The 26,881-nt window shown below is 40.2% G+C and overlaps 1 protein-coding gene across 5 annotated transcripts; it reads left to right on the top strand.

Annotated features, from left to right (window-relative positions):
• Positions 1 to 161: 161 nt before the first annotated feature.
• On the top strand, positions 162 to 26,881 carry DCAF10 (DDB1 and CUL4 associated factor 10). 5 transcript variants are annotated; one of them, XR_014491841.1, is made up of 10 exons: positions 162 to 560; positions 11,735 to 11,848; positions 13,213 to 13,410; positions 15,487 to 15,689; positions 16,597 to 16,707; positions 16,853 to 16,998; positions 18,269 to 19,713; positions 21,722 to 21,946; positions 22,119 to 22,137; positions 22,815 to 26,881. XR_014491841.1 is itself a non-coding variant. In XM_083357179.1 (7 exons), the coding sequence occupies exons 1-7, from the start codon at positions 223 to 225 to the stop codon at positions 18,635 to 18,637; spliced, it is 1,479 nt and encodes a 492-aa protein (XP_083213305.1). In that variant the 5' UTR covers positions 162 to 222; the 3' UTR covers positions 18,638 to 19,755. The 5 variants fall into 5 exon arrangements, 1 of the variants encoding a protein (XP_083213305.1); XR_014491839.1 differs by having other exon boundaries at positions 21,722 to 22,212; XR_014491840.1 differs by having other exon boundaries at positions 21,722 to 22,137.

A 26,881-nucleotide genomic window follows, 5' to 3' on the forward strand; every position in this document is an offset into this window, starting at 1 on the left:
GCTTTCCAAACGCTCGGCCGCCCAGAAAGACCGCGTTTCGCGAGGGAGGAAGGGGGGGGGAAGAGCTATTTGGGCGGCCACTTCGAGGCAACTCGAGTTTGCGCCCGGTGCGCTTTCTTTGGTGCTCACCGCGCCGGAAGTGGCGGGGAGCTGAGGGCCGGGGGGGGGGGAGGAAGGAATGGTGGTGCTGCTGCTTGTCGTGGCGGCGGGACCGGGCTCGGGATGAGCTGGAAGGTGCGGTGGGGTCCTACCCCAGAGCGGTCGCCCCCGGGCGAGGGCGACCAGTCGCCTCCCCCTTCGAGCTCACCTCCCCGGGCGGTGTCACCGAAGTCACCCCCGGCCTCCGTTTCTTCCACCACCCCGGTCTCGACCCCAGGCGGGGGGCTCTTCGCCTGGGTGCGGGAACGGAGCCAGGGCCATGGGGGCCGCTGCGTGGAGCCGGCGAGGGACACGTTCCGGGCCATGACCAGGCTCTATGGTGCTATTCAACCCGCCGATTCGGTGTCCCCCATCACCCGCACCCACGGCGCTGTTTTCAACCTGGAGTACTCCCCTGGCGGGTAAGGCGGAGGGAAAGAAGGGTCGCTTCGGGGTGTCTCGGCCTTCTCGTTTTTTGTGGCTGCTTGCACATCGTAGGGTGCGAGGGATCTCGGTTTCGTTTATTTATTTATTTATTTTATTACATTTATATACCGCCCTTTCCCGAAGGACTCAGGGCGGTTTACGGGGTGATTAAAAAAAACCAAGATACAAAAGTTAAAAACAATTTTTTTTTAAAAAAAAATTATATTTGTCCCTGCATAAATAAAACCCCAGTTAAAATAAGATTAATCCTCACTCAGCCTGCGGGTTTCGCAGCACGTTTTGCAGTTTTAGCTGCGGGTGCATTGATTGGAATTATGTCCACGCTTGCAAGGAAGAATTGTCTCTCCATTTTTAGTCCTATACTTGGTGTGGTGTTTTTTTTTCCCCTTCTGGATTTCAGTACACGTAATAGATGTTGCATCTTTTTTTTTCCCACCCCGTGGGTGTTGTTTCTACATAAAGTTATGAGGAAATACTGTGATGGGGCAAGCAACTGCACAAAGACTAGGGAAGTGTTTGCAAATAGGGAAATAGGAGTCGCAACAAATAAATGAGAATGGATGTGTCACCTATCAGTCCAAAGCCTTTGGTGTAATGAGAAAAATATGTAGTTTAGGTAATTTATATCAAATCTCTCAAAACCATTAGAGCAGTTCCATTAATCTTCCGCCAACTAATCTTAATTTGCTGTGGTTTAAAGCTGTCACCTATAAACGGAAGCTTTTGCACCTTTTTATGTATGGTAACTCTGATTCCTATCCTTAAGTTCTTTTTAAAGATGAATTTGGGATTTAAATAGCACGTGCAAAGCTGAAGTGTATATAAAAAAAGGTCCACATTTTTAAAAGAAAAATTCATGGCACTCATCATACTTGATAGGAATATTGCATTGTGCTGCTCCAAGGGAAAACGTCAACAATTTTTGTTGTACTAAATTTATTATAAAATCAAAGGAAACTGAAGGAGGAAAAGTGTAACTTCTGAATAATGATTTGTTGGTGATGGTGATGCCTTTTAGTCAGTTTTTGTCTCCTGATAACTGTCTGGAGAAGTCTTTGCAGTTTTCTTGGCGAGATTTCAGAAGTGATTTGCTATTGTTATTGAAAGTATAATTTCTTCACAATCTCTGCTGCAAAAACAAATGGCAGAAGTATTCAGGTAGTCCTCAACATAAAGCAGTACATTTAGTGACCGTTTGAAGTTTCAACGGCACTGAAAAAAAGTTGACTTATGACCATTTTTCACACTTATGACAGTTGCAGCATCCCCGTGGTCAAGTGGTCAAAATTCAGATGCTTGGCAAATTTATTTATTTATTTATTTATTCGGTTTATATACCGCCCTATTCCCGAAGGACTCAGGGCGGTTTACAGGGCAAAATTTAAAAACAATACAATATAAAATTAAAATAAAATAAAATTAAGTCTAGCCGCAAAAAATTAAAATCACAATTTAAAATTATTAAAACCCCTCAGTCCAGGCCAGATAGCTCAAAGAGCCAGGTTTTTAGGTCCCGGTGAAACGAACGAAGGTCGGGGGCAGTCCGGAGTTCCGTTGGCAGTTGATTCCATAGGGCAGGTGCGCCCACAGAGAACGCCCTCCCCCTGGGGATCGCCCGCCAGCAATCCTTAGCCGGCGGTACCCTGAGGAGGCCCTCCCTGTGGGAGCGCACAGGACGATGGGAAATTGACGCTGGCAGCAGGTGCTCCCTCAGATAATCTGGGCCCATGCCATTTAGGGCTTTATAGGTCATCAGAAGCACCTTGAATCTCACCCGGAGGGCAACTGGAAGCCAATGCAGCTCGCGGAGAAGAGGTGTTACATGGGAGTATTGGGAGACCCCCATCACAACTCGAGCGGCTGCATTCTGCACCAGCTGAAGCCTCCGAGTGGTCCTCAAGGGCAGCCCCATGTAGAGAGCATTGCAGTAGTCTAGCCGGGACTCATAATTATGATAGTTGCGCTGTCCCAGGGTCATGTGATCCCCTTTTGCATCATTCTGACAAGTAAAGTTAATGCGGAAGCCAAGTTCACTTAACAACCATGTTACTAACTTGAGAACTGCGGTTATTTGCTGAACAATTGTGGCAAGAAAGGTCGTAAAATGGGGCAAAATTCACTTAACAAATGTCTTGAATAGCAACAGATTAATACCCTTTACACTTGTTTTTGTCCTTTTGTTCTTTGAAGCATTTGATTAAGGTAATGCTAGTATATTTCATAAAATGGACGCGGTGTCTCAGTGGGTTAGGACGCTGAGCTTGTCGATCAGAAGGTCGGCAGTTTGGCGGGTCGAATCCCGAGTGCCGCGTAGCAGAGTGAGCGCCTGCTACTCATCCCAGCTTCTGCCAACCTAGCAGTTTGAAAGCACGTAAAAATGCAAGTAGAAAAATAGGGACCACTACGGTGGGAAGGTAACAGCGTTCCGTGCGCCTTTGGCGTCTAGTCATGCCGGCCACATGACCACGGAGACGTCCTCGGACAAGCACTGGCTCTTCGGCTTTGAAACGGAGATGAGCACCGGCCCCTAGAGTTGGAAACGACTAGCACGCACGTGCGGGGGAACCTTTACCTTTACCTAGTATATTTCATATAATACATTGCAACATTTTTTTTATTACAGGTAGTCCTTGACTTACAACAGTTAATTTAGTGACCATTCAAAGTTACAACGGCAGTGAAAAAAGTGACTTATGACTGTTTTTCACACTTACGACCTTTCTAGCATCCCCATGGTCACATGATCAAAATTCAGATGCTTGGCAACTGATTCATACTTATGACTCTTCCTGTCTCCCAAGTCATGTGATCATCTTTTGTAACCTTTGAATAATCAAATTCAATGAGGAAGCCAGATTCACTTAACAACAGTGTTACTAACTTACCAACTGTGGTGATTCACTTAACAACTGTGGCAAGAAAAGTTGTAAAATGGGGAAAAAACTCAAAAACTTAAAAATGTCTCATTTAACAACAGAAATTTTGGTTGTAAGTTGAGGACTACTGTATTTGCTTTCATATTATTACTCTGTCACTCAAAAACAAGTAGAGGGATATTTAGACATTCCATAAAGTTAATTAATAAAGCAATCTTACATGTGTGTTTGGAAATATCTCGCACTGTTCTTTATTCTCAGCTAAATATATGTTAGCTATAGTCCAGATATGTGGAACGTATTTGAAAGGGATACTTCTGCAAAGTGTCTTGGTGTGAGTGAAGCAGTCCTCAAAATGTAAACTTGGCTGCATACTTTGAAAGGCCTGTGCAATTGTTTCAGTGGCTAGTTGACTATATGCATGTCTATGCACTGGCAGTTCTTTTATTGCTTATGTTTTATCAATATGCCTCCTATAGGCTTAAATCTCTAGTTGAAATAATAGGCTACTGAGACCTGACTGACAGATTATCCTGTTTCTTCCTGGGCAATAGAATATACATTGTGACAAACCTGCTAAATTTATGGAAAAGTTATTTCAGCTTAGAAGCTGTTATATTGAACAGTTTGGGATATTGTGTAAGGGTGATGTATTTATCCAAACACTGATGTTTCCCATTTAGCACATATGTATTTTTATATAGTATTTTCTTTTACCTATTTTTTTCCTGGAAATATACACTGTATTTTACTTTTATTTTTTTAATACGTTCTTATGGATAATCAATAAACTATCTTTGCATTGTCTACCCACTTTTATTGGGACCCCCATTAGTGCATCCTTATTAAATAACTGCTATAGTACCTTAATATGTCAGAGTCTTTCAAAAATGTAGCTAAAGCTCATAATATGTTTCTGCACTGAAAGTTAACAAACTGTATGACTTTCACATAGTAGACTGTAAAACTACATGAAACAATATGTGAATGATTGCCTGGTACTCCTTAATGATAATAGTTGGATTGTTTCATCTTGTCAATAATTTATTTCTTAAGCCTAGAATAAGATGGCTGGTGGCTGGTAGAAACCAAATTAATCCCTTTAGCAGTAAATCAGTAGTATGAAATCTTCTGTGTCAGTGCTTTGACACTACTAATTTGGCTTGATTAACACAGTGTTATTTTGTATTTCATGCTTGTTTAGCATGTACAATATTCTTATGTTCAAATTCCATTTAAATTACCTTCTGATAGAATGAGGGAACTATAAATGACTCAGAGATATCATTAAACTAGGAGAAGCTGAATTTCTCTCCACTCCACTCCTGGTTTGTTTATTTTCCAGGTACAAAATCAGTGCATTAAACATTGCAGAGACTTCACAGAACCATTTAACATTTTTTCACAATCACCCCCAAAATGCAACCCCCCCAAACAAAATAAAATAAAATAAAAACCTTACACAGCTGAAAATCATCAGTGGATTGCACGAGTTTCCTTTTGGGGGCATTTTGAGGATGCACAGTGGGGCTGGAGACTGCATATATCCCATAAACTTGGGTCACTGTTGTTTGTCCCATGAATTCTGGCCTATTGGTACATGACAGCAGCTTGTGAAATCATTGAGAAAACAGTACTTCAGGGTTCTCTGCTTTTTTTCTCCCTTGATGTCATACTTTAAGTTTAAGGGGCATTAAAGTAGGGGTGTCAAACTCGCAATGTCCCGTGACGTGTAGCGACGTATTGTGACTTTTTTTCCATTGCTGGCAATGGGGTTTTGGCATCGGCGGGCCGGCAGTTTGACACCCCTGGATTGAAGATTACCACTTTGCATGTGGACTTAGAAGCCAGGAATCTAGGATTTGTTTTGTTATTTACCGTAATTTACAATTAGATCCTTAATTTCTCTGTGATATGAAGAATCTGCAATAGGCTCTGATTTATGGTTACCTATGGGCTCTTGGAATTTGATAGAAACTCAGAGCTAAACATAATTCTAGATTGTTATTGTTCAGCATTTATTTTCAATTCCCAAGATATATTGCTTAGCAGAACTAGTACTTTTACATGGGGCTATTCATTTTTTATATGCAAAGTTTGGGTTTTCCAGCCTTTGTTAGAATTAAAGAAGGACTTGCAGACACAGGCAAAAATGTCCTCTCTGAGTCAGTCTGGCATATGGCTTTTCTTTGCTAAAACCTTTGACCTTCCATCATTTTCAATCCCCCCCCAATACTATTTATATTGGGTAGGCAAGTCCCACCATGCATCCTCACATTTGTCTTTGGCAGAGTTCCCCAAGCTCGTTGTCCTCTTCTTTGTGGACATAGGGGCATTCCCCACCTAGTAAGCTTTCAGCAGTATAAATACTGTTGCATCCAATTCAGTATTTCTGGTGCCAATGTATTTCTGGTAATGTAAGATTCTACCCTTAATGGCAGTCCAGCATCTAAGGCTTTTCCCCTTTCCTGTAGGAAACATCCTCCACTTCTTATATTCCTAATCTTAGTTTCTGTTATCGTTTAACTAACATTTCTTTGGACCTGGATGGGTATGTGAGGAGCAAGAAAGAAGCCATAGGTAAATACAGACTGTCACAGATTACCTATCAAAAAATATTTTCATACACACACACACACACACACACACACACAGGCATATGTGTTTGAAGCAATTCCAGTTCTTAATTTTGGAGCTTTATCTCCTCCTGCGAGGGAGATGGGTGGTTTAAAAAAGTTTGTGTGGTTTGTGTGTGTGTATGTGTGAGAGAGATATCTTGAAACCACAGCAGTTTTTAAATCTAAAGGCAATCCTGTGTACAGTACTTTTGTCTTTCAAAAGCAAAGTTATAAGAATGTGGATAACTGGCTTGAGACATCTCCATGCAGGTGTGGTTGCAGCTGCACATCAGCTAAAGTTCATAAATGATGCTTCTAACCACAGAAGCTGTTGGAGTCTTTCTTTAATAGTAATGTTGTAGGAAGCCAAAAGATAACTGGAATAACAGGCAAGTTTGGCCTTGTAGTACAAAATGAAGCAGGGCACAGGCTGATAGAATTTTGTCAAGAGAATACGATGGTCATAGCAAACACTCTTTTCCAACAACCCAAGAGACGGCTTTACACATGGACATCACCAGACGGTCAACACAGAAATCAGATTGACTATATGCTCTGCAGCCAAAGATGGAGAAGCTCTATACAGTCAGTAAAAACAAGACCAGGAGCTGACTGTGGCTCAGACCATGAGCTTCTTGCAAAGTTTAGGCTTAAATTAAAGAAAGTAGGGAAAAGCGCTAGGCCAGTCAGGTATGAATTAAATCATATCCCTGTTGAATATACAGTACAGTAGAGGTGACAAATAGATTTAAGGAATTAGATCTGATAGACAGAGTGCCTGAAGAACTATGGACAGAGGTTCACGACATTGTACAACAGGTAGCAACCAAAACCATCCCAAAGAAAAAGAAATGCAAGAAAGTAAAATGGCTGTCTGAGGAAGCTTTGCAAATAGCTGAGGAAAGGAGAGAAGCGAAAGGCAAGGGAGAAAAAGAAAGATATGCCCAATTAAATGCAGAATTCCAAAGAATAGCTAGAAGAGATAAGAATGCCTTCTTAAATGAACAATGCAAAGAAATAGAAGAAAACAATAGAATAGGGAGGACCAGAGATCTTTTCAAGAAAATTGGAGAGATGAAAGGAACGTTTCATGCAAAAATGGGCATGATAAAGGACCAAAATGGCAGGGACCTAACAGAGGCAGAAGAGATTAAGAAGAGGTGGCAAAATTACACAGAAGAACTATACAAGAATGAGCTTAACGTCCCTGATAATCACAATGAGGTGGTCACTGACCTCGAGCCAGACATCCTAGAATGTGAAGTGAAGTGGGCCTTAGAAAAGCTGAGCAACAACAAAGCTAGTGGAGGTGACAGTATTCCAGCTGAGCTATTCAAAATCTTAAAAGACGATGCAGTAAAAGTGCTACACTCAATTTGCCAGCAAATTTGGAAAACTCAACAGTGGCCACAGGATTGGAAAAGATCAGTTTACATTCCAATTCCAAAGAAAGGCAGTGCCAAAGAATGTTCAAACTATCGCACCATTGCACTCATTTCTCATGCTAGTAAAGTTATGCTTAAAATTCTACAAGCTAGACTCCAGCAGTATGTGGTTCGAGAACTACCAGAAGTACAGGCAGGATTTCGAAGAGGCAGAGGAACTAGAGATCAAATTGCTAACATACGCTGGATCATGGAGAAAGCTAGAGAGTTCCAGAAAAACATCTACTTCTGCTTCATTGACTATGCTAAAGCCTTTGATTGTGTGGATCATAACAAACTGTGGCAAGTTCTTAAAGAGATGGGAGTACCAGACCATCTTATTTGTCTCTTGAGAAACCTATATGCGGGCCAAGAAGCAACAGTGAGAACTGGACACGGAACCACTGATTGGTTCAAAATTGGGAAAGGAGTCCGGCAAGGCTGTATACTGTCGCCTTGCCTATTTAACTTATATGCAGAGCACATCATGAGAAAGGCAGGGCTAGATGAATCAAAAGTTGGAATTAAGATTGCCGGAAGAAACATCAACAACCTAAGATATGCAGATGATACCACTCTAATGGCAGAAAGTGAAGAAGAACTAAAGAGCCTCTTGTTGCGGGTGAAGAAGGAGAGTGCAAAACTTGGGTTGAAACTAAACATTAAGAAAACCAAGATCATGGCATCTGGGCCTCTCAATTCCTGGCAAATAGATGGGGAAGAAATGGAGGTAGTGACAGATTTTATTTTCCTGGGCTCCAAGATCACTGCAGATGGGGACTGTAGTCAAGAAATTAAAAGACGCTTGCTCCTGGGGAGGAAAGCCATGGCAAATCTAGACAGCACACTAAAAAGCAGAGACATCACCCTGTCAACAAAAGTGCGTATAGTCAAGGCTATGGTCTTCCCATTTGCAATGTATGGCAGTGAAAGTTGGACCATAAGAAAGGCTGAGCGCCAAAGAATTGAAGCCTTTGAACTATGGTGCTGGAGAAGACTCCTGCGAGTTCCTTGGACTGCAAGGCGATCAAACCGGTCAGTCCTAGAGGAGATCAACCCTGACTGCTCTTTAGAAGGCCAGATCCTGAAGCTAAAACTCAAATACTTTGGCCACCTAATGAGAAGGAAGGACTCACTGGAGAAGAGCCTAATGCTGGGAAAGGTTGAGGGCAATAGAAGAAGGGGACGACAGAGAATGAGGTGGCTGGATGGAGTCATTGAAGCAGTAGGCGTGAGCTTAAATGGACTCCAGAAGATGGTAGAGGACAGGAAAGCCTGGAGGAACATTGTCCATAGGGTCGCGATGGGTCGGACACGACTTCGCAACTAACAACAACAACAACATCCTTAAGAGTCACTAAATTACAATGGTGCTTAAAGGTTTCTGAATTTACTGACTCCTTTGTTTAATTAGGTTCTCTTTGGACACATGTGTGTGCTGATTGGGCACCCATTCTGGTAGAGAGAAGTTCCCTGAAGATGGGCTCCAACATGAGTCCAAAAGCTCAGAATGCTAAATCTCTGGTTCCAGTGACCAACCTAGACTGGTCACTGGAACCAGATTTAGCATTCCCAGCTTGGAATTGATTGGAACATTATCCTGGGACACATACATTTGCCTTCATTTGTGGGTTCTCTTCATCTAGTTTTAAGACTTGTATGGAAAACAGATCACATTTTAGGTCATATTTAGCAATACACAACTAATGTATGCCTGGACTAGGCTCTCCCCACTCCTGAGGCACCCCAAATTCCACTTAACAACCTGCATATTTGTTTAACAAAGGCATCGGGCAGAGCAGGGATGGGGACTCATTAACGCCCTTTCAACTGGAAGGAGCAGGCTCCATTGTGCTTGTAACTGCATTACCTTATTTTTCTAATAGTGCAGTGTAAGATCTGTTCCTAAATTATATGGATGCACCTGTATCTTTTGCAGAATTGGGGAGAAAAGCATTAAATCGTGCCTTTGCTGCTAGATGATGTTTAAAAAGAAGGCTGCAATCTATACAATGCATCAATATCCTTATTGGGCATTTGCGATCACACAAACAGTGATCAGCTAAAGTAATTTTGTTGATTGGGAGCTCAAATGTATGTGGGAAATAACATTAATTTGGCAGGTGCATTGTTTAATAAAGTATAATTATTCAAGGATTGAAAATGAGGAAGGAAGGGAAGTTCTTTCTTTTCCTTGAATAGGAAATACATTCAAATAAAAGACCAGATGATGGCTTAAATTATTGTTTCTTTGTGTGTAAATATTCATGACTCAATTTTGAAGACCATATAGGAGCCATGACCAGGGGGGCTTTTGCCCAGGTTCGCCTGGTGCGCCAGTTGCATCCCTATCTGGACCGAGATGCCCTACGTACAGTTACTCATGCGCTCGTGACCTCCCGTTTGGACTACTGCAACGCTCTCTACATGGGGCTGCCCTTGAGGACCACTCGGAGGCTTCAAGTGGTGCAGAATGCGGCCGCGCGAGTTGTAATGGGGGTCTCCCAATATTCCCATGTAACACCTCTACTCCGCGAGCTGCATTGGCTTCCGGTTGCCCTCCGGGTGAAATTCAAGGTGCTGGTCATTACCTATAAAACCCTACATGGCTTGGGTCTGGGGTATTTGAGGGAACACCTGCTGCCAGCATCAAGTGCCCTTCGTCCAGTGCGCTCCCACAGGGAGGGTCTGCTCAGGGTCCCACCGGTAAGAGATTGCCGGTGGGTTACACCCAGGGATAGGGCCTTCTCAGTGGGGGCGCCTGCCCTCTGGAACCAGCTGCCAGTGGAGCTGAGGACTGCCCCCGACCTCCGTTCATTCCGCCGGGGCCTGAAGACCTGGCTCTTCGAGCTCTCTGGCCCAGGCTGAGGAGTAATTTATTTTAATTGGGGTTTTAATTGCACAGGGTTAAGTTTAATCTTTTTTAAATTGGTTTTAACTTTTGTATTGTTGGTTTTTTAATTCCCTGTAAACCGCCCTGAGTCCTCAGGGAAAGGGCGGTATATAAATGTAATAAAATAAATAAATAAATAGCCAATTACATTTTATCGGCTTGGTAATTTCATTGATAAAATAGTAATCTCATTCATGAAATCACCTGTAAATCCCTACAGGGCATAGGACAAAGGTTATTGAGAAATTTGTCTCCCGTGGTTTCTACCCAGCTGGTAGGATGTTCACAGAGTTAACCCAGTCTGGTTCTCTTGAATTAAAGAATGTCATCTATTGGGACCCAAGAAGCATAACCTTCTCTGTCACAGTGGGTGTGCCCTTTGAAATGAGCTACCCCTTGAAATCTATATGCTCCCACCCCTTTGGACTTCAAAGCCTTGGTGTGCTTTGGGAGGGGGGCCCTGTTGGGTGTGTCTCTTGTTTTTTATGTTTGTTTGCATGTTGTGCCTGGTTCTGTTATAGTTTGGGTTTTAATTTACTCTTTGAGGACTCACGTAGGGTCAGATGGATTTGGTAGTGCCTAAATTGAATTGAATAACTCAGTAAAAAATGGAAGCCTTCTAGAACACTGTGTGGGGAGAAAGTGCTTTCTCCCATTATTAGAGTGATATTTTTCTGTGATTGAACCTTGGGTGATTGAAGGAAGCATCGTCCTGATTGGTTCCTTTTGGACAACTGTGTACGGACAACAATTTTACCAGAAGTGCTAGAGGGACTCATGAAACAGGTTCTGCTTCTTCATAATACTGAAGCAGGTGGAAGAAAATAAAATTAATGTTTTAAATATGTAGAACATAATTTAGAGTACTTTAGCTAGAAATATTACACTATGGTTATTGAAGGAAGCAAGTTTGGTGTAATGGTTAAAACGACTAGGAACCAAGACGCTGTGTGTTGTAGTCCTGTCTTAGGCACAGTGCCAGCTGTGTGACTTAGGGCAATTCTATTCTCTCAGCCCTAGAAAGAAGGCAAAGACAAACCACTTCTGAAAATTTTGTCAAGAAAACTGCAAGGACTTGTCCAGGCAGTTGCTTGAAGTCAAGATTGAGTCAAAAAAAACCAACAAAGTTATATTTTTATTCTGTTTATTCAATGCACTCTTGCTTCTGTAGATGGTTGTTTTTGTACATACTAATTTAAAAGAAGGAAGAAAAAATTAACACAAATGGAACAGCTTTGTCCCATTATTAGCATTACTACCGATTCATTTGGAGTCTTTCTTCTGAGAGCGTGTTGAGATTTATTTTGTGTAATAGACCTGCTTCTCTTTGCTGTCCAGGTCAGTGCTAACTGTTGCTTGTGAACAAACAGAAGTCCTGCTCTTCGATCCCATCTCTTCAAAGCACATCAAAACCCTTTCCACTGCTCATGAGGATTGTGTAAATAATATCAGGTTAGTCTCTTGGGAAGTGAAAACCAATTGCCAACGATTAAAATTCCAAAACTGTTTCGTTCAACTCTTAACGGTAGTGAAGAATGAAGTTGTAATGTCGTCCGAATGAGTTGTCATTCAGAACATTTGTTTTTCTTGCTCTCATCATCAATTGGTATCATAACTTGTTATATCCAAGCCTCATCGCTGTGGCCAATGAGCAGGTAATGTGGAGGAGCACAGAATATTGTAGGAGCCCCAGTCTTTATAGAAGGGTCCCATGTTTTCAGGTCCTTAAATTATTCACCCCTCCTCTACAACAATTAGCGCCAGCTGTGCTCAAGAATCCCAGAGGATGGATAAAGAAATGTGTTCAACTGCTGCCAGTTCTTCCTCCTGTCCAAGGTGATCACAAACCAGAGTAATAATTACAGTGTTCAAAAAACTATGGCAATAGGAAAGAATTTAAGGCAGATCTCATTGCAAATGGAGAATAAGGATCCAAAGAAAAATATGTAACAACATGAAAACTTAATTTCAAATTTGACTGAACACATTGCTTCGTTAGTAACTACCAAACATTGATTAAAACTAAGACCTATAACAGCTAATAATCGAACATGATGTAATCGTTTGTAGTTACGGTATTTAAAATTGGTGTTTCTTTTCAAATGAGGTATTTTTTATGGATTGTGAAATGACAAAGTAACGGTACCTCTCATACATTCTTACTAAATAAGCCAAATGTAAAATTGGCTACCTTAGAAAGCTGCTTCTGATACTTCTTACACTGGCGGGTCCTCAAATTCTCACCTCGAGCACTACAGCCCATTTTTGAGAACTGCTTTAGTCTTTCAGAATTCAGATGCTCTAAAACAGGGGTGTCAGACTCCATTTCATTGAAGGCCGCATCAGCACTGGGGTTGCCCTCAGGGGGCCGGGTGGGTGTGGCCTGGGTGGGCGTGGCCTACTGGGTGGGCATGGCTAGAGTACATATGGCCTACTGGGTGGGCGTGGCCAGCTCTACATCGTTCGCATCAAGGGTGCCTATGGGGGCCTGGACAGGAGTGGGACAGATCTGAGGGTCTCTGGCAGAAGGAGGGTCTCTGGGCCAGGGCCAAGGCAGTGGGGGCCGTTCCCTCACTGTTTCCAGGATGGCTTCGCGGGCCACATGAAACCACTTCGCGGGCCGAATCCGGCCCCCGGGCCTTGTGTTTGACATGTCTGCTCTAAAAGCACTAAACTGATACTACCCTATACTATATAATTATAATTTGGAATCAGTGCAGGGTAACATTTAGTGTTATGATTTAGCGATGTTTGATATGGACTCGATTGTATTAAACAGATCCCTTTCCTTTCCTTTCCTTTTTTTGTATTTGTAGGTTTCTTGATAACAGATTGTTTGCAACATGCTCTGATGATACTACCGTAGCACTATGGGATCTGAGGAAGCTAGATTCAAAAGTGTGCACTTTACACGGCCACACCAGCTGGGTGAAGAATATTGAATATGATACTAACACAAGATTGCTAGTAACATCAGGATTTGATGGAAATGTCATCATTTGGGATACCAACAGGTAAACAAATTTCTCGTTGATCCCTTTCTTCATTTAGAAGTACTGAAATGACAATAATATTTCCTTTTTAGTATCCTAACTGAAAATCTGTTATCTGCATGGAAATAGGATATGGTTGCACTTTGAGTTTCTTGGTTCGTGTCTTAGTGTTGTGCAGATGTAGGTCAAAATTCGTTCCCTATCCTTTATTCTTTCCTTTCCCCTTTACTGTAAGGTCAACAAACTGCCATAGCTGAAATTAGCATAAGTCTTCTGGAAATTGCCTACTTGGAGCCAAACCTGAAGCAGAATCTCAAAACATTTTTAAATTTTGGTAGATGAGTAAGAATGACCACATCAAATCTTTACTGTGACCATAAATCCAACAGTTTTATTTATAAAAAATAAAACATAAAAAAAAAGAGAATTAGAACTTTTATACTGAAACCAATCAGGTGGTTTGAGCAGCAGTGACTTGTCATCACCGCATAATATCCCAGTGCTTTACATCAGAACATACAATATTGGTGGATTAGAGGTGTGGGAATATATTCTAGAACATCTGCCACACGTTGTCTTACTTTATAAGCAGCAGTAGTATAAGGTCATGGCAACTTGGTGGAGCAGTGGGCTAATGCCTCCTTAAGTAACACCAGCTGCCTGCAATTAGTGCAGGTTCGCATCCCACCAGGCTCAAGGTTGACTCAGCCTTCCATCCTTCCGAGGTAGGTAAAATGAGGACCCAGATTGTTGGGGGCAATTAAGCTGACTTTGTAATAATGCCTCTTGGGGGGGGGGCGAAAGCCCTAATAAGCAGGCATATACATAGAATGAAGGCTATTGCTAAGCACATTGATTTGTGCTTCTTAGATTGTAAGCCGCCCTGAGTCTTCGGAGAAGGGCGGGATATAAATGGGATTTTTTTTAAAAAACCTGCTGTTTGTTTGAAGCTTGCGTCCTTCTGCCTGTGTACTGCACATGAAACACTGCCAGCAACCTATGAAGGAAAGCAAAATCCTGCTGCTACTTTGAAACTATGGAGCAGACGATTTGGGGATGGAGTTGAATGAGAGAGAAAGTTCTTTGCTACAACTATTTCAGTAGGCATATTCAGGTTGAGATTCATCACTATAAAAAAATCAGTAGAAAAATAACAGTGCTTTTCTTTAAATTATATGTCCAACAGGAAGCGGAAAAATGGGTATTATTCTTTAAGAGAAATACCACCTCGAACATAGGACGAAAAATTGGGGTTCTTAAAACTACTGTGTTTCCCTGAAAATAAGCCCCTCTCCTAAACTAAGACCTACCCTGATTTTTTGGGGGGTGGCTAATATAAGCACTACCCCAAAAATAAGCCCTAATTAGGACCCTGCCCACTCCATCCCGCCTCGCTGCCGCAATGGAGCAGGAGGCTGTGCGGCACATCACGCCGCTGCCACCACAACAAGGTGAGGCAGGGGGTGGAGCACCCGCTTACTGGTACTTCAAGGCCCCCCGCCAGGCCATTCCTTGATCGGCAACCTTTCATTCCCCTCCTGAGCCAGACTGCCATGCTATGGTAGATGGGATAGGTGGGGTAGGGCCAGTCCCCCTCCGCCATTTCAGAGCCGGGGGGGAATGACAGTGAACGGATCCACTGCCGCTGTGCGCTGCTGAAGGGGCTTTCTTTAAGCTTTGACCACAGATCACCTGCCCGGGCACAGCTGCCGCCTCCTTGTCCCCCGCCAACTCTCCCGGCTGCCTGCCTCCGCCAGCCCTTTGTCGCCTGTCTCATGGACAACGGAGAATGCAGCAGCTCTGCGCAGGGATGCAGAGCAGAGAGCAGCACTTGCTTGCTGCCTACATTTCCCCGTGTCTCCCTTCTCGCTTCTGGAAACAGCAGCCCCGTTTCCTGCTGCTTTTCCTCGTGGCGCAGATCCTTCCACTTCCCGAAAGCATTTCTTTGCTAACCTGCTTTCCAGCTCTGGCGCGTTTCTCTTCTGCTGCAGGGAAATGGAGCTTGTGGGAGTAAAAAAAAAGTTCAGTCAGACCTTCCAACTTCTCGCGACAAAAAAAAAAAAAGATTCCTGTGGTTTGATGGGTGCCTTTCCTTAGGTGCACAGAAGATGGTTGTCCTCACAAGAAGTTCTTTCACACCCGCTTTCTCATGCGCATGAGATTGACTCCAGACTGCTCTAAAATGCTGATCTCCACTTCTTCTGGGTATCTTCTGATCTTGCATGATCTCGACTTGACCAAATCTTTAGAAGTTGTCAGTTATCCCATTCTGAGAGCCAGGAGAACCACATCAAATTCTGGCAAGTTTTTGGATTTTGCTATCGTTAACCCTGTTGTCTATACTGTTCCTAGATCTTATGAGATAATAGATGGCGTTGGATAGATAGCACTGTATGCAAGAAGTTAACTTGAAAAGCTTGAATGGTATATATATTGCAAAAGATTTGTGGACTGAAGGACATGTGCTGAGAGTTCATGCGTAGTATTTCCCTACTAACTTGCAAACACTAAATTTATACCCATTGGCTTCATTTGTACACCATATTAAGTTAATTTCAGTGTATGAATTCAGCCACTGCTAATTTTGAATGCATTGTTTTATTGCATCTTTGTGTCTATGTTTAGCTGACTTAGTTGCCATAGGGTGAGAAATAAACTGCATAAGCTTTCTTGCTCTTTAGAATAAACTACCATCTCATGTTCATGCATGTTAATCAATCTGGATGGAGCCACTTAAGCTTTGTTAGCTCTGCCTCTCTTTATGAAGAGCTGGCAGTGCTCTTGAGTGGCATATGAACTACCGTGGTGCCTGTTCTTTTTGCGACGTTTTGAGCTGGGTGAAACCAGCCTAATGTTGTTGCATGGCAGCTTTTTCTAGAAGAATGCCAGTATAAGCGTTGCCTTATCGGTATGTTCTGCTGTTACTGATCTTGCAGTAACAAGGATTCTTCAGTTTTCAGGAGGACTGAGATTCCAAGGAAAATAATCTGTAGGCTATTAGTTTATAAATCTTTGTAATACATCTTAGAAACAGGTAACCAAATAATACCTTACACTAGAAAAGTTCTTAAAAATCAAGAACAATCTTCACCATTAATGGAGCACCACATAAAGAGTTTTCAAAGCCATGAAGCTACCTAAATTAGGAGAGGGAACCGGCCCTGTTTTTGCGTTTGCTGTTACCTCATCTCATTTTTCCATTCCCAGATCTGGCATCTGTCACTTCATCTGGTCCTAGAAGTGCTGGGTCACCAGGACATCAAGGAGATTCAAGCCCACATACTGAAAAACATACAGTACGAGTAACTCAGCGAGAAGGTATGTAAAACAAGTAAATTACTAATTTCAAAATCTGAGCCGCCTCTGTATGGCGTGGGCTTATAGTTCAGAATGTTCTCTCCTGTTGGACAAGGAGGGAATTAAAATTGGTGTTAATTACAGTGATGCTATTCTGTTCCCTTAGGTGGATCTCCACGTAATAGTCTTGAGGTTTTAACCCCAGAGGTTCCCGGGGAGAGGGATCGGGGAAACTGCATTACATCACTGCAGCTCCATCCCAAAGGATGGGCTACACTTCTTCGATGTTCAAGTAACAGTGATGATCAGGAGGTAAAGTAGGGTGATGATAATGGTGCATATGTATTTTGATCACTTCATCACTTCAGGTCTCTCCTCTGTTAATGGAACAGAAGTGAATTGTCACTCCATTCATAAATTATAAGAAATACAGAACAGATGTGGCTGCTGTGTGTACAGTTGTAATCTTGAGCTGCAGTGTTTCCTTCATATATTTGGATCAGTGAATGATGTGGTAAACTGAGCTTGGCTGAAAATGATGCAGTTGAACATCCGGTTCATTATTTTGCTTCTTTCTCATCATCTTTCAAGGTGATATCATGTTCTCTCTTGTGAAATGACTGAAAGACACAGAAAATCATATTCTCAGCTTATTTTGGTTCCAAGACTCAGGATACACAATGTATAATGAATTGAGTATAATTGTACAGACATACAGGCAGTCCTTGACTTACGGCTACCATTGATCCCCAAATTTCTGTTGCTAAGCGAAACAATTTTTAAGTGAGTTTTGTCCCATTTTACGACCTTTCTTGCCATAGTTGTTAAGCGAGTCATTGCATTTGTTAGCACGGTTGTTAAGTGAATCTGGCTTCAACATTGACTGTGTGTCAGAAGGTCGCAAAAAGGTGGTTTCATGACCCCAGAACATTGCAACCGTCATAAATATGAGTCAGTTGCCAAGCATCTGAATTTTGATCATCTGACCATGGGGATGCTGCAGCTGTCGTACATGTGAAAAATGGTCATAAGTCACTTTTTTCAGTGTCGTCATAACTTCGAATAGTCACTAAACGAACTGCTGTAAGTTGAGGACTATCTGTATCGGAGCCCAGTAGCTTAGATGGCATTAAAGGGGACTAGAAAATTCACAAAGAATAATTTTTTATGTAAACTCAGTAGTTAAAAGCAAATATCTCTCTTCATAAATCATATTTTCCTGAAGACTTCTTCCCTTACTACATTTAAGTTTAGTCATTGAGAAAATGCTGAACTCGAGAAATTATAACCAGAGTTTATAAAGCATTGCGATTGCTGATGCCCATGTAATTAATTAATAACATCACACACGGTTACGCTACTAAGTGGCAGAAAATAACCAGTCCTGGCTAATTTAGAAAGACTTAAGAAGGATCAGGTCTATTTAATATTTAGATGGGAGACAACAGGGAAGCACTGGTAGACTATCCACATTGTCACAAGAATGTCTCCATGAAACCTCGAGAGAGAGAGAGAGTCAGAGATTTATGCAATTTCTATGTTGATATAACATCAAATGTTATTTTCCCCCTACTTTCTGTAGTGGACCTGTGTTTATGAATTCCAAGAAGGAGCACCAGTGCGGCCAATTTCCCCTCGCTGTTCCCTCAGATTGACTCATTGCATCGAAGAGGCCAATGTTGGCCAGGGCTACATTAAAGAACTCTGTTTCAGCCCAGATGGTCGAATGATCTCCTCCCCGCATGGCTATGGAATCCGTCTGTTGGGGTTTGACACCCAGTGCAGCGAACTGATTGACTGCTTGCCCAAAGAAGCCGCCCCCTTACAGGAGATCCGTTCACTCTACTCGCATGGCGATGTGGTTCTGACTACCAAGTTCTCCCCCACGCATTGTCAGATTGCCTCTGGGTGCCTTAGTGGTCGTGTATCCTTATATCAGCCAAAGTTCTAGGCTCCCCTTGCCTTCAGAGGAACATCTCAGTGTGTGTGTGTGTGTGTGTTTTTAATTACTTCAGTTTAGTTGGAGTGTTTGCTTTTTTTACACGAGTCTTGTAAATTTGGACAAGTACAGAGTTAATATTGGACTTAAAGCTGATTCCAAGTCCAGTCCTTTATGTGCTGTGACTGAATTTGCACAATTAGACTTTTGTGTATCTTTTTGCTCCTGATAATTCCATCTGTATTTAGAAGTAGCTTGGTAGCACTTGTAAACCTTGTTTTCTGTGAGTCTCTTCATGCAAGATTTTGGGTGGGCTTGAAAGGAGGGGAAACAACCAGCTAAAACTTGTCTGCTGCTTTGTATCAAAGGAGTGGAGATCAGCCCACTTGGATTCTTTGATTTCTGGATTTTGCTGTATATTTTCTCCTAAGTAACAGAGCACTTTCTTGCACATTGGACTAATTATAGCCAGCATTTACATTATTTTTTGTGAACAACTAAATAGACTGTTATCATTACTTTGTTGTATTTTTCTGCTGTGGTTCAGTTTGTAGGCTGGTACTTTTTAAGAACTGTGCAGTGTTAATTATCACTCTGTGCTCCCACACACAAACCCCTCTCATCTAGGTCCCTCCTTGACTTGCTAGAGAAAGTTTATTGGGAACTGAATAACTTAACATTTTTCTTTCACAAATTTCTGTTAAAGGAGCATCTTCTATAAAATTATCGGACATAGATTTGGAGAATGGAGTATGTGCCCAACCATATATATTTACAATCTGGCAGGAAATTCTCCACCACAAACCTCAGTGAAATGAATTGGAGCTTGTAAGCTTGTAAGCAAACAGGTTTTGGTGGAGCTTTAAACTAACTTTCTGTTCATTTAAAAGAGGCTGGTGCTGGGGAACATCCTGAAGCTTTGGGTCCTTTCTCGTGATGGGTTTCATCGCAACAAAGGACTTTGAAATTGAATAAAATCTTTTTTTTTCAATGTCAGTTTTTAAATGGATGCTGCTCAGTCCTGTATTTATGTTTGCAACATGATTAAGGCTAGTTGGCTTTTGATGTGCCTTGCAAGCCACCCACATGTGAAAAAAAACTTTAGTGCACACACCTTACACCATATGTTGCAATATATATATATATATATATATATATATATATATATATATATATATATATATATATATATATATGTTTGTGTTTATGTGTGTGTATGTATATATATATATATATATATAATATATATATATATATAATCACCAGCTGTATATGAAAATCAAAAGATTTTGCAAAATTAAATATTTTCCTCTGTTCCAGTAGCAACACATTTTATTAGCATATTTGCATGTGAGAACATGACATAGTAACATGGCTGTAATACCTCTGAAGATGTTTCAAAAAAATCAAATGTCCTGTTGTTGCCCACTAGTGGCATAAGCAGAATTCCTTATACTAGAAGATCGCTGAATTTCCATTGAACATGAGATACATAAAACATAAATTAATTGCATGTCATTTTCTGTAGATATGCAAGTAAGGTGACAGATCATTGACTCCCTGGAATTTACAGGCAAAGTATTTGGTTGATTGAGACCCATTTTGAGACTTAAGGTTTTGCCAGATTCTCATTCCTATCTGTTTAAATCATCTAAAACTCATCTACAAGACACGTTTTCTATCTGATATCCTGGAAATATGATTGCATGCCTGAATAATTTTTAAAAGAAGTGATTTTTCCAGTAGGAGTACAAGTTTCATTTAGCAATTAGCCGCTCTGCAAGTTTTTCTGAAAATTATGCCAAATACAGAATAAACTTACAAAGTGGCTCAGAAAAATATCAAATTTTGGATAATCGATGTCTATAAATGCTGTTCTTAAAAAAAACTGTTGACATTCTCAGAGTAGTTTGTGTAGCCATTTTATTAAAAACTTGTGGCTTATGGGACTAGAATGTAACTGTTGATCACCATATGCTCTGTAAATGATTTAATTGATTAACATAAATATGATCAAGCCCAGAGCTATGCTGTCTGAAATATATCTTAAGTTAGATATAGGATGGAATGGCAGAGAATACCTACACTTCTTGTTCTTCTGGTGATTCAGTCTTTGTTTAATATCGTTCATCATCAGAGTTGAGTTTCTAGCCATCTGTTTTAATAGCTAGAACGATTTTCTTAATCCAAAACCTGCTTAGCTGTGTGGTGTATTTAAATGGTGCTCTTGTGTATGTGAGAGAAAGGTAAACAAATATATTGTAGATACAAGATGAATACAGTTTGCATTTAAAATTAAATACAAATCACTTTTTCCTGGATGATCTGAATTACCGTACCTAGATATGTCCACATAATCAGTTCTTGAATTTTAAGATGAAATGAGATTTAAAATCAGTTTGCAGATCAAGCTCTATGGTTTGAGTCCAATCTTTTTTATTTTTAATGTATTTTTTCCTTAAAAATTTTAGAATATATGCATTTCTGCTTAAATTTTATGTATACCCCAAAGGCATAAAAAAAAACAGCTGAGACAGAAAACCAAAAAATAGAAAATGCTGGTTGTCAACTACTCTCCGTTTAACTGGGCTGCAGAGAGAAGTAATATACGCCATGGCTTATCATAATTTGTAAATAAAAAATATGTGGCTAGATCAATCATTGGAATATGAACTGGAGAGCAGGTACTTAAAACCTTGTTAAGATTTCAAATGAATGGCAAAGCAAATAGGTAGACAGTTCTGTCCCAGCCTACGTGAGTCCTTGTTATGCTCACAAGGAGAAACCCGTCTTCCAAGAAACAGGCAGGAACCGCAAGAAAAAAGCAACCCCTTTTATTCTCACAGACCTGAGTCAATGTCCAAGGCAAACAAACAGTCCACAGAAACTTGATCCTCAACACGAACAGTTGCCTTTGGCAACCAGCACCTCCCACACCTTCCCTTTTATAATTCAGCCAAGGCATGGCTTCCTAATGCCTTCTCCTTTGCCTTTGGAGCCGCCCCATTGCATTCCTCTGTCCTACTCACTTCTCTTGCCTGTGCTTTCGTGCATCCTGGATTTGTCCCAACTGTTCTTCATCACTGTCCAACTCAGGCTCCCAGCACAGCTGTGTCTCAGCCTGAGCGCGAGTAGAGGGGCCAGGTTCCTCGACCAACTGTAAGTCTTGGAGCTCCTCACAGCCTTCCTCTGACTAATTCCTCAGACTCAGCTACCGGATCCACTGGCTGGCGAGGAATCACAACATAGCAGCACCTAAACATTGAATGTTGGAACACTCTCTCTTTCTTCTTTTCCCCCAACCCCAAAATCTTTTTTAAGGTAAGCAATTAAACATTAATCTTCCTACAGCATCTGAACTCTATATGATTCCTGTATTCCTGCTTCTTTCTTTTGGAGGTTAGACTGGAATGGAAGGAGAAATGTCTTTGTGCTTTTGTATACATACTGACTCCCTGTCTTTTCTTTTTCCATTTGAAATCTTCCCATACAGTTACTTCGTTTTCACATGAGTACGTATATATTTTGATGTCCAATCAGTAGTAATCTTCCAAGACTACACTTGTGAGAACTGGCACATTACAAGGGTCTGAAAACATTCTTAACTAGTTATTATATTTACAGAGGGGAAAGAGTTATTGTGCTTGGTTCAACTTTTGAGTTATATCTGTCAGAAATAAACCTAAGGCCTAATGGACTTGCAGAATAAGGAGAGGCTTGATATGCCAGATTTAGTTAAAAGGTGCAGGGGGATGCAAAGAAGATTCATGGTGCTTAAACTGCATGTAAAAGTAGAAGCCAGTGGTTATGAATCAGAGCTTTGTGTATATGTGGGTTATTAATTCTATACTATGAGAAATATATATACATAACATGGAAAATTCCCTTAGTCCAGCTGCCAGAATTTGAATTCTGCTTACTTTTTATGTAGGATGAGGTTACATAAAAGTGATTCTGGGGACTAGAAACAAGTGGGGGATAAAAATGTAACTCCCATGTTTTAGGTTGTCCTGTAAAACTGAATCACCCATGATGAAAGGTTCTTTGACCAGTCAGGAAAGCGTGAGAAAGTGAAGTTCTGTATGTGCATATGCATACTCACAAGCAGAGTGCGAGCTTTAAATGCATAAGTTCCAGGTTGTACTGTTGAAATCTTAGGGGTTTTTTTGTTTTTCTTTTTTTAAATCAGGTTATTGGATGAAGGAAATTACTAAATTACTCCCTTTGATGTCCTGGAGAATGGCTGTGATTTGGAGCAGTAGATGGCATACATCTAAGTAGACAAGACGAATCTGAACTTATGCAGGTTTATATTGTCTTGACTGTCAGCCTACGTTTACCTCACGGCTCTTTTTTGAGTACAAAATTTGTAGGCTAAGAAACAGGGTTTCTTCAGAGTTCTCATTCAAAAAGAGCAATGGTTTTCTGAAATGCAGTGCCTTTTCGCTAATGTCAATCTTAGTACAGTTCCAGTGACTTTAAATTACGCTAAAGTACTTTTTGAATTGCCTATAAATGTTATCTCAAAATTCAGCTGGTTGGCTATGTATTTGTAGCTATGTATATACTTCAAAAAAGATCAGATGCTGCGTGTGGAATGAAGCTGCCTAGATGATACTAACTTAAAAGTACAATAATAGAAATAGTCTTCACCATTACTAGCAAATTGTTTGACAAGTTGGGAGCTATATAATGGAATGAATGAATGAATGAATCAACAGTATGAATGAATCAATATGTTATGTTATCAAAAAATTATCTTTCAAGCTTTATGTAATTTTCTTCCAGATAATATTTCAGTGAGCTGGATTCTTAAAAGTATTTTTGTTTAGTCATTTTATTTTGATAACGCAAAAGCTTCCGTCATGGTAATTTTTTACCTATTTCTTAATCAAACTTCTCAAATATTTTGCAGTATAACTGTAAATTCTGTCACAGACCAAAAACTGACCGAGTAGTAAGATTCTGCAACATGTGGAAAAGTATGCGTATGGAACAAATACTTAGCATCTCTCCTTGGGGTAAGGTGAGCAATCAATCATTGTTCTTGCAAGTTAAGAACCAAGACACTAATTCTAGTCACTGAAAAAGCATCCCCTCCTCCAGGTTCTAATACAATTTTCAAGCATATTTTTACAACTATAAGAGCTGGAACATTTTCTTTAAAAAACAACAACCACAAGGAGTTGAGTTTCCCAGGAAGCATTTTGCACTTTCCCTAATCCCTATGGAATTCTAACATGCAGCCATAAAGATGATTTGGTGTTTGGGTTACCCTAATCTAACCCTTCTTAAAGCTTTAAAAATCTTCAGTAGAAATGCAGAGAGTAATTGAACTTGGTGTGTATTTTTAGTAGAGCTGAGTTTATTGTATTCCAATCACTGTAAATTAAATATTGCATTGCATTTTTAAAAAATCCTACCTCATATCATGCTTTTCTTTAAAAACAAAACAAAAGTATGCTTATTTTTAAAATCAGCGTAGTTCTTTTTCAAAATGCACAAATCCAGCAGTGCAAAGGAATTATCTTAGGCAACTGAGAATGGCCCCCTGAAGCAAAGCAAGGCTGTTCACTATTCTGCATGTAGTGCTAGAACGCTGCTGTTTTTCCCCAATTCTGAGTCTCCAGATGTGTTGGATTACAACCCCAATAATCCAGTCTCCATGAGCTTTGCCTATTTTTTTACATCACTGCTTTAATTACTGCTAGATACACTGGTTTAGTACTGAACTTGATCTTAGTTTTAGAAATGTTCAGTGATTCACTGATCACTCGGTCTCGTACTTATCCTTAAAGAACATTTAGCGATGTTAGATAGTATGGCCACATAGCTTTTTAAAATGAAACATTTTAGAGTGGGAATGTTTCAAGCTTAGTTATTATTTTGGCTTAATGAAAATTAACATTTAACTTTGTAAAATCCTAGGAACAATCTCTGTTCCTTAATAAGGGAAAAGTTGCCTGATTATAAAAATGCAGCATTGAAAGTTAACATTCTTATGCATGTCTTTTCAAAGATCTCCAGTAAACATCAGCTATAACTAACTGATTCATACCTTTTTCCTCTTCACATCATTTATTTATATCAACATCTTTTACATCTGTTTATGTTTCTGAATGGAATATGTACTATGCGCATATATGCTTTAATTGAATAGCCTAATCATATTTTTGTCCCATTGTACATTAAACTGTAGAAAGCATGACATATCAGCCAAAGCAGATACATTGTATTTATTGTTTGATACATTGATACAAAAACCTTATAAGAATTTATCAAAACACTACTGATACGTACAATTTTAGTTGTTGCTGAATGTACACTGAGTGCAGTAATATACAGCATATTTGAAAATGAATAAATCTGAGTACTGTACAGGGGTAAAAAAGGCTTCTACTGATAAAATATTGCCACTTAGGTTGTGAAAAATGTTTCAATGACATTGAAATCAGACTAGAATTTGTTGCACTGATTTCTAAAGAGTATAGAGCACACATTAAAATTGCCACTTATTCCAAGTTCAAAATTTGCATTGAAAACTGTCAGCTATGGTTGGCAACATTACCTGAAAGACAGCTGGCCCAACACCATTAATCTGATATAATGTACAATGGTAAGAAAATGTCAGATGTTTGGGGATCAAAATGGTGAAGCTCAATACCACCTGTGGGAATAGGGTACGTATTCTTGAACATGCCCCAGACTTAATTTCTTAGCATGCAAATTCATGTGGAAAGTATTCCTTGAGCATGAAAGCAATTGCTTTGACATTATATATCAGTTATAGATGATCAAAATTGGAAGCTGTTGCATATTTTGCATGTTTTCCTCTCAAATATTTTTGTTACAGGTTGACTCTGAACACCTGAATATTCTACTTTTTTGCCTTTTTTCTAATGAATGTCAGGTTTTAGCTCTAAAGCATGGGGAAGGCTGAAATTCTAAACATATTATGGAATAAACACCATTGGATGCGACTGAACATATTTCATGGACAGGATTTCATTGCAAAAGTTAGCAGATAGAGATTTGATGAGTTCTATAAAAATATCAATTACATGTCTCTCTAATTCTATGAAAAATAGTTGCATTAAAATATACTAGTTTCCAGGTTCAATCTAAAAAGGAATTGGGTACGACTTCCACCATTGTGTGAATTCTGTAAACAGTGGTTTTTAGATGTCCATGTATCACAGAGCTGACCAACTGATGCTCATTTTGAAGGGAGAGCTTTCCTCCCTTTTATAGATCATTGTGGAAAACTTGAGTGAAATTTGGAGACCACTATAATGAATGGAGAATTATTTCCCAAATGTCAAAACAGAAGAGGCTGGAAAAAATGAAGTGAATAGCTGAGTTGAAATGTACATTAATCTAAAGTCAGTTCTTTAAATAATTTGCATCCCATTTGTTAATAGCTTTGTTGTGTCAGCTTATTTGTAAACATTTATCTTTCCATCTCGTGCAAAAATGTTTCTTTTTAAATATGGAAGTACAAATTGGTGCATGTAGAGTACTTAGAAATTATTTCATAATAAAAGGTGTACATTTTAAATACATCTATAAGAACTGTCTAGAAAATGTATTTACTCTTACACGGGTGATGTAAATGTTTGAACAATTTCTCTTGCTTGCTTAATAAACACTTCATACTCTGAATTTGTTGCTCGTATTTCACTAGTGTGCAGTTGCATTTTAGTTTTTTTTTAAAGAAAATTGAACACTGGACAGACTAACTAAAGCATTCAGTAATGTAGATTAATGTATTCAAGTATCTTAGATACTCAATATTCAAAACTAAAATAATCCTCTTTACCATGTTTCAAGTATTGTTTTGATCATAAATTTTCTCTGGTCTATATCAGGCTCCAGTGTGAAGGATTGTGTTTAATTCTGTTCTTCAGAAACTCACATTCATGTTGTATACATAGCTGGATTCATACCTAGTATGAAACCATAGATATTTGTTTTGTTTTAGCTTAATATTGTGAATTCAATGATTCAAGCAATTATTAACAAACTAGTTAACTGAAATGAGTGCTCCAGCTAGTAAATGCAACCAGATTCCACTAAACCAGACATGTCAAACACAAGGCCCGGGGCCCAGATCCGGCCCGCAAAGTGGTTTCATGTGGCCCGCGAAGCCATCCTGGAAACAGTGAGGGAACGGCCCCCACTGCCTTGGCCCTGGCCCCGAGACCCTCCTTCTGCCAGAGACCCTCAGATCTTTCCCACTCCTGCCCAGGCCCCCAT

The sequence above is a fragment of the Vipera ursinii genome, assembly GCF_947247035.1.
Source record: "Vipera ursinii genome assembly, chromosome: 2".
Lineage (NCBI taxonomy): Eukaryota > Metazoa > Chordata > Lepidosauria > Squamata > Viperidae > Vipera > Vipera ursinii.

What these genes read in the sequence shown, in the direction of transcription:
- DCAF10 (XM_083357179.1), top strand. Translation starts at nt 223, where the DNA reads ATGAGCTGGAAGGTGCGGTGGGGTCCTACCCCAGAGCGGTCGCCCCCG. An exon ending in ACGAGTAACTCAGCGAGAAG is followed by an intron (nt 16,708 to 16,852) that starts GTATGTAAAACA and finishes CTGTTCCCTTAG; the next exon opens with GTGGATCTCCACGTAATAGT. An exon ending in GTAACAGTGATGATCAGGAG is followed by an intron (nt 16,999 to 18,268) that starts GTAAAGTAGGGT and finishes TACTTTCTGTAG; the next exon opens with TGGACCTGTGTTTATGAATT.